The sequence below is a fragment of the Labrus bergylta genome, chromosome 15 (assembly GCF_963930695.1).
Source record: "Labrus bergylta chromosome 15, fLabBer1.1, whole genome shotgun sequence".
NCBI lineage: Eukaryota > Metazoa > Chordata > Actinopteri > Labriformes > Labridae > Labrus > Labrus bergylta.
Window position 1 is genome coordinate 26,296,789 of NC_089209.1, and position 7,388 is coordinate 26,304,176.

Consider the following 7,388-nt stretch of genomic DNA (forward strand, 5'->3'; position numbering starts at 1 on the left):
GTGAGGCTGTTGGACACTTAAAGACACTTTAATCCCTGTGAAATAGGAGATCTCTATTGATATAATATTCTACTTTATTATTGTATTATTCTATACATTTATTCGATAGACAGATGACTTGTGTTATCGATCATGAGCGGTATCAGAGTAGTCTTTAACGCCGGGAGACAGAAATTTCATGAGCTGAGTATCGACCGCTTGATGGCAGTCTGCAGCACATCCAGGAAGGAAAACAAAACGCGAGGAGCTGTGAGTGACGTCATCTGAAAGCGACGGTGGAGTTCTCAGCTGTCGCCATGGCTGAAGCTGAGTATGTATTTGCTATTTAATAATATCTAAGTCCATCCTGTTTCTTTTTTCTTCGCAGCGGTGTTAGTATAAATCATTTCAGGGAGCACAAGTTGTACTGATCCGATGGAGACATATATTCAGATGGTTTATGATAATTAGAGGCTGATTTTTAGGTCGCCTCGGTTCACATGGTAACTACATTACCGAGCCATAGCAACAATGTAGCCTGCTTCATGTATACCAAATATGTTCAAATGTATGGCTTTGTGTATTGTTTGTCACCAGTGAATAAAAGTCGTATTGTGATAAATGTTTGGATGATATTGTCGTCCACATTTATTGAAGGAAAACAAAGTTACCATCTGAAAAGCAGGAGTAGCATGTTGCTAAGGCTAATCCTGTCTCTCTGGGCTGTTTTGGTTAATATTTACAGTCTGTGGTTATGACTGTATTTTCTTACATGTTTGCTGCGGGCTGGATGCTGTAAAGGTAAAACTTCAGACGTATGTGGCAGACAGTGGGTTGGTACTTGTTGCTGAGTTTGTGTCTGCTCTTGTTTCCAGATCAAAGAAAGTGATCAAGTTGGTCCCTGAGTATCTTCTGAAAAAGAGGAAAGCATACCAGGCGATCAAAGCCACGCAAGCCAAGCTCGCACTACTTGAAAAGAGAAAGGTAAGTCATGGTTTCATTTGCTCTGGGCTTCAAGTCAAATGCTGAGATAAATGTTGAGAGCAAGAATCCCCGGATACTTTTCTAGTGACCACTCGTGATCTTAGACTTAGACTTTCTTTATTGTCATTCAAACTTGTACTTTACAGTGCAGATAAGAACGAAATTTCGTTGCATTTGGCCCGTTGTAGTGCAGGATAAAAACAGCAGCATGTATTTACATATAAAAAATAAAAATAAGGTGCAGATATAAATAGATATAAAAAGAAAAACTATGAGTAAAAATAATGTAAACTTTACCAATCCTGTGAGGGGAAATTCTATTTTACACTTGAACATGCTACAAACACACCGGCTGAAACACACACACACACATGCACAAACAGGTTCCCAACCCAAGTATTTACAGACAGCTACTGCTGCCTAAATACATCTTACTTTATAAGATATATACAACTATATCCAATTAAAAGATCCTACCAATTTCATTATAAAGCCAATGTGCATCCTCCAGTGTTAAACAATGAAGTCTATGCTACGTGTTCTGTGTCATGCATGTGGTTTGGACCTCACTGCACTGTATGATTGTAATAAATTATGAACGGCATGTGTCAAGTCGGCACAGTCTCCGCAGATTCCCTCATCCTTGGCCTGGATCGTTTTGGAGAAAAAAAGCTGCATTTCTTATTTAACTGGGCAAGAATCTCCCACTCTAATGCATAAACTATGTAAAAAGATTTACAAGACATTTTAAAGAATGGTTAAATTAGACATTCTTTATCATTCTTCCCTTTAATACAGAGATAAGGCCGCCCTTTACTTGAATCATACTGTGAATCTAATTTTTTTGACCTGTGTCCCAGGCTACTTATAAGACTGGCCTGGTTGACTTGTTGGTCATGCAGTGCACATTATAAACAGGATATTACATTGGTGTAGAGGTCTTAAGGTTAAAGACAGGGTACTACCACACAATTGAACACACTGCTGTACACTTCAATGTCATTTGTTATTTTTACAGATCTCCAAAGGAAAACCATTAAAGTTCAAGCGTTTGGAAGATTTCTTGAAAGACAGTCACAAGCACCATCGGGATGAAACTCGAATCAAGAGAGCGGAGCACAGGCCACGGGCCCCCCTTCCTCCTGCTAAGAACAGGCTTGCCTTTGCCATCCGCATCAGAGAGTGAGTACTTCCCAAACAAAGGCTCGCCAGCTCTTTCCGACACCCACATTTTGATGAAAGATAATGTTACTTAAGCATAATGTGTTATTTAGAGCATGAAATACAAACACTGGTCCATGTCAGAACTAAGCCCTCGACTTGTTCCTTCTGTAGACTTCAGGTCGCATTTAGGATGAATGTTTAATATAACTCGCACCATATCAGCTATACCAAGTTTTTATTAGTTTTGAATGCCTCAGCTTGATCAGTGAAACTGGTTGTTTGAATATTTGATGTATATCATATTCATAAGTAAGCGTTTGCACTAGGGGTGGGAATCACCAGAGGCCCCATGATACGACATCACAATACCTGAGTCACGATACGATATTATTGGGATTTTAAACATTTTGCGATAAGCTGAGAATTGTGATACAATATATTGCGAGTAAGCTTTTTAACTGCATATTATGTCCATAAAATTAAATGAATCAAGAACTGTTTTGTCAAATAAGAAAACACTCTCAGTCTCTTCAGTCTTTTTATTTCTCCACATTGGGAGTCGATCACTGTGATCAGAGATAAACCCTGTAAAAGGCTTCAAGCACCTCACAATCTGAACTGTTGGTATTTCAGTCTAATCCAACTTGAACTTTCATTTTTAATAACGCAACTTGTTAAGAATAAATTGTGCAACCCCTTCAGCAGATAAAAAAAAAACAAAAAACATATTTGCTATTGATATAATAAAACATTAGATACTTGCCTGCCATGAGAATATTGGGATACTATTTGATTTTTTCCACCCGCCTCTCCTTTGCACTATAAGTAATTTAATCTGATCCCCTTGCTCCCTTTCTTTCTCTGTTTCTTTGATCCACCCCACTAGGACTGTCAAAGAATAATCAAAATTTGAATATATGATCAAATTTAAAAATTAAAAGAATATCCTAATGTGGAAATTGATATTCGGGGAAAAATATATCACTTGGACAAATGCAATCCTATCCTCATATGCATAAAAATAGAAATTTGACAGCACTTCACCCCACACACACACATACGCCTGCACCTCTTCTTATCTAATACACACAGCGGGTTATCCCGCCTCTTTCCTCATATCTTGGCCTGCATGCATCTGCTCTTTTGACAGTCTTCATCATCGAAATCTTAAAGACCATCTTGTTGTTTGAGAGTCTAAAACTGGACGTGTTCACTCTCACTGACCTCAGTTTCAAGATGTGATGGTATAAGAGACAATAACATCAGATCATCGACATAAATCCCTCCAACAACAAAAAGTATCAAAAGGAAGAATGGAGGAAATAAACTAAGCACCATAACATGTTTGTGGTTTATGTGCTTCATACTGATGATAAGGACTGAAATACAGGTTTATAAGTCCTTCCTTTTTTCTTCTTTTCTGCCTAGGATTAAAGGCGTCAGTCCCAAAGTGATGAAAATGGTCCAGATGTTGAGGCTGAGGAAGATCTTCAGCGGGGCCTTCGTCAAAATTAACAAGACCTCTGTAGCCATGATGAAGATACTGGAGCCGTATGTGGCCTGGGGGTGAGAGACTGCTGACGCAATTCTTTAAAAACTGAATTTATTATTGTGTAAAATTAACTCATGGCAATGTTACCAACAGTTTTCCCAACTTGAAGTCAGTTCGTGAGCTCATTCTGAAGAGAGGACAGACCAGAGTAGGCAGGAGGAGAGTTCCTCTCACAGACAACACGTTCATCGAGCAGCACATGGGTAAGTCTCAGTTTGACCGCCACACAAAACAACAAATGTCTTTCATGTGCTTTTTTTTAATGCAAGATACTTTTTTTTTTTTAATTTAATTTGTGAGCTATGGGACACTCCTGAATTTCCACCAGGGGATGAATAAAGTATCTATCTATCTATCTATCTATCTATCTATCTATCTAGTAAATATGCCTAAATGTATGAAGTTATTGTTAGAAGGGTAGAAAACAGACATGTCATCTTAATGTTGAAAGTAGTTGATAGTTGAATAGACAGTTGTAATTTTGTAATAGACTGACTCTTTCTAATAATCCAGGTTTGATTTTCTTTTGTCAACAATGTTTAATTTAAAGTTAAGTAGGGCTGCTGATTAATCACAATTTATCGTTCTGTTGATATGAGCCTTCGCATTAGACAAATCGAGGCATACTCAAAATACAAACTGCATACTGACCCGACCGTGAGTATGCAGTTTGCAACATGCTACAGTACGGTTCACGTGATGTTCTTCCGGTTGGAGCTTCGTTCCATGAACTAGCATAAAGCTAGCAGTCCGTAAATATAATTCAATATGCAAACGTTCATTACTAATACAGCTATGTAGTCATTTTTATATTTTTTGGCAACATGTGGGAAATAGATTTCAACTCAGATTTTCTTTTTTTAATCCGCTAGTTGGCTGGTGGGCGAGCTCTGCAGTTGGACAGTGTGAGAGCTGCAGTGCATTGTGGGGCAGTTTAGTTTGAGCAGCATGCTCCATGTTTCATACTTTAAAATAAACATCTGGGTATTTCTCACATACACAAAATTGAATACTATGATTTAGGATCATACTACAATGTGACGTCACATCTAGTATGAACGTCTGCTCTTTCAAACAGCCTGAATTTATCACAATTTAAAAAAAAAACACCTTTAATGTAGTCGGGTGACGCTCTCTCTCACTTAGCATATGAACATTTTATCAGTTCATGCTTTCAGACCATTTTGATGCAGTCAGATGAAGCTGAAGCTAACAGCTACAGCTACTCTGGGGTTAATTTATGCCAATTTAGTGGCGAAGAAACCCAGTTTTTGTTTTTTTTTGAACGGACATGTTGTAAACGCAGGTGTTCTTTAGAACAAGAGGAAGAGTAGATGGACATACATACTGAAATACAGCTATAGCTTAGTTCTGTTTTTATCTCTACTTTTATCGCAATATTGAATAAAATCTGACACCGCATGATTTTCTCATATCGTGCAGGCCTAATCAATCAATCAATTAATCTTTTTTGTATAGCGTCTTTAGTCACCAATGATCCCGACGAGCCTAAGAGAGCTCAGGAGCTCCCAGGAAAATATGTTGTAATGTGAAGTAGCTCAATCTTTAAGGACCTGGGTTGGTAATTGGAGGGGTGCATGTTCAAGTCCTGGTACGGACCATGTAAGTAAACTGGGACTGGTAGTTTGAGATGTGCCAGTTCACTTCTTGAGTATCACCAAGGGGCCTTGAGCAAGGCACCGAAATGCCCACTGCCCTCAGCAGCCCCCTCACTCTAATGTCTCTCATGCATGTTTATGTGTCCTGTTGGTGTTTTCAGGCCTGTGTGTGTGCTGCGTCACAATAACAGAATGAAAAGTGTAATGTCCCTCAGACTTATTAAAGTTTGTAGTTTCATGAATGCCCCCCCTACAAGTCACTTAAATCCTGCCTCTTGTTTTTTCCAGGTAAACAGGGCATCATCTGTTTAGAGGACCTGATTCACGAGATCTACTCTGTGGGTAAAGGCTTCCGGGTTGCCAACAACTTCCTGTTGCCCTTCAGGCTGTCTGTAGCTCGTCACGCTGCCAGGGATAAGGCTGGGCTCCTGAAGGACTTGGGAAATCCGGGCTTTCGTGGTGCTGACATTAACTCAATCATCCGACAACTGAACTGAGAGGAAACAGATCCAAGATGGACATTAAGCAGCAACCTCAGGCTGCTTTCTTTGGATGAGCAAATGGCAACATTGGAGCACGTGTTTTTTCTGTCACTCGTGTTTGAGTTTTATGTCATTGAACGCCCCTGAACATGGACTGATTTGTGGTAGACGGTGAAAATTTAACAATACTTCACTATCACGAATTACTATTGAAATGTAAAATATTGCCCTTCAATGAGTCCTTAGTTACCGTGTGTAATAATTCTCCAGGATTAATCAATACTTCTTATATTTGCAAAGAAGGTGATTTAAAGGGATTTATTGGCTGCAGGAGCCCTCAGACCACCAACGGCAAAATGAATCACTGCTTTCAGTAGCTTACATTGAGTGTCCAGTGTGCAGAATCTGTTCCTACACGGTTTCACTCATTGATTCACTGTCAATATACCTTTTTCAATTAAACAAAACCCAACACAAAGACTTCTGCATTTCTAACATTTTTACGAAAGATGAGAGAACTATTTTTTTCCTGCTCCAATGTTTGGTAACTTTAAATAAAATGTGTGAGAGTTATTTCTGTATAGATGCAAGGCTTAGACCACTTAGGCGCTGGTGGTGCAGTATGCTCCCCACCTGCATGTCATACCCCACTCTCTCTCTCTCCCAGACTTCTGAGACTATCCACTGTCCTATCTCTCCAACAAAGGCACAAATGCCCAAAACTAAACCTTGGTCGTGTGTCAAACGTCAAGCTTATTACTGATCATCTCAGAAGATCCTGTTGATTTGAGATGAGCTCATGTGAAGTATATTGTTGTGTTTCTTTCTTATGTACTGATTTTAAATATTTTTATTGCAGAAAACTGCCTGGGTTTATTAACAAATGGTGGCATTATGTAATTTGTCTGGCAGGGGGCAGCTCTGACTACATTGTTTACAATTCTTATGGTACTTATTGCGGCCTGTGCACCAGAGCATCAAGTTTAAGAGACAGTGTTTTACTGTCTATAATGGTGTGTAATGTGTATCCTCTACTACAGGGTTTCCCAGACTTCTCGGCACGTGACCCCAAAAATAATGGTGCTAGAAACTGGAAAGGGTTCAAACATAGAGTTGTGCAGTCTGGCACACACCCTAATAGGCGTATCTAAACACTGGCATAAGTAATTTATTGTAAGGAACGCTAAAAGCAGAACAAAGGTAATCTCCATGTACAGACTTCAGCACAGTGTGTGTGTCTGTATGGGTTTAATTTGTAAAGCTCAACAGACATCTACGTCATTGATGTGCAAACTTACATTTTAAGGAATAATTACACATTACTTTCATTTGAGCATTAATCTCACTGTTCACGGTGAGATTACGGTTTTAATTTGAAGTGAAATATTTTTTCTCTATTTGTTCACAATGATGGGTAAAATATATGAAAATGTATTTGATTTTTTTAAAAGCATCTTGCGACCCAAGGAGTCCCGGACCCCCACGTTGGGAAACATTGCTCTACTAGATACGAAAATGCAGCCATCGCATATGTTGGACTTCTGGATGGCAGGCATAGTGAGTGGAAAAAGGATCAACGACCAGGTTGCAGATTTCTCAGTTGAAGAC

General features: G+C 39.1%; 1 protein-coding gene across 1 annotated transcript; it reads left to right on the forward strand.

Annotated features, from left to right (window-relative positions):
- The first annotated feature begins 203 nt into the window (after positions 1-203).
- Positions 204-6,260, forward strand: rpl7l1 (ribosomal protein L7-like 1). Its single transcript, XM_020656977.3, has 6 exons — positions 204-310; positions 855-963; positions 1,982-2,145; positions 3,556-3,693; positions 3,773-3,882; positions 5,587-6,260. The coding sequence occupies exons 1-6, from the start codon at positions 297-299 to the stop codon at positions 5,793-5,795; spliced, it is 744 nt and encodes a 247-aa protein (XP_020512633.1). The 5' UTR covers positions 204-296; the 3' UTR covers positions 5,796-6,260.
- The last annotated feature ends 1,128 nt before the right edge of the window (positions 6,261-7,388 follow it).

Bases quoted from the DNA above. Each gene is read 5' to 3' on its own strand.
- rpl7l1 (XM_020656977.3), top strand. The intron at 964-1,981 runs GTAAGTCATGGT...TTATTTTTACAG, and splicing joins CACTACTTGAAAAGAGAAAG to ATCTCCAAAGGAAAACCATT. The intron at 3,694-3,772 runs GTGAGAGACTGC...TGTTACCAACAG, and splicing joins GAGCCGTATGTGGCCTGGGG to TTTTCCCAACTTGAAGTCAG.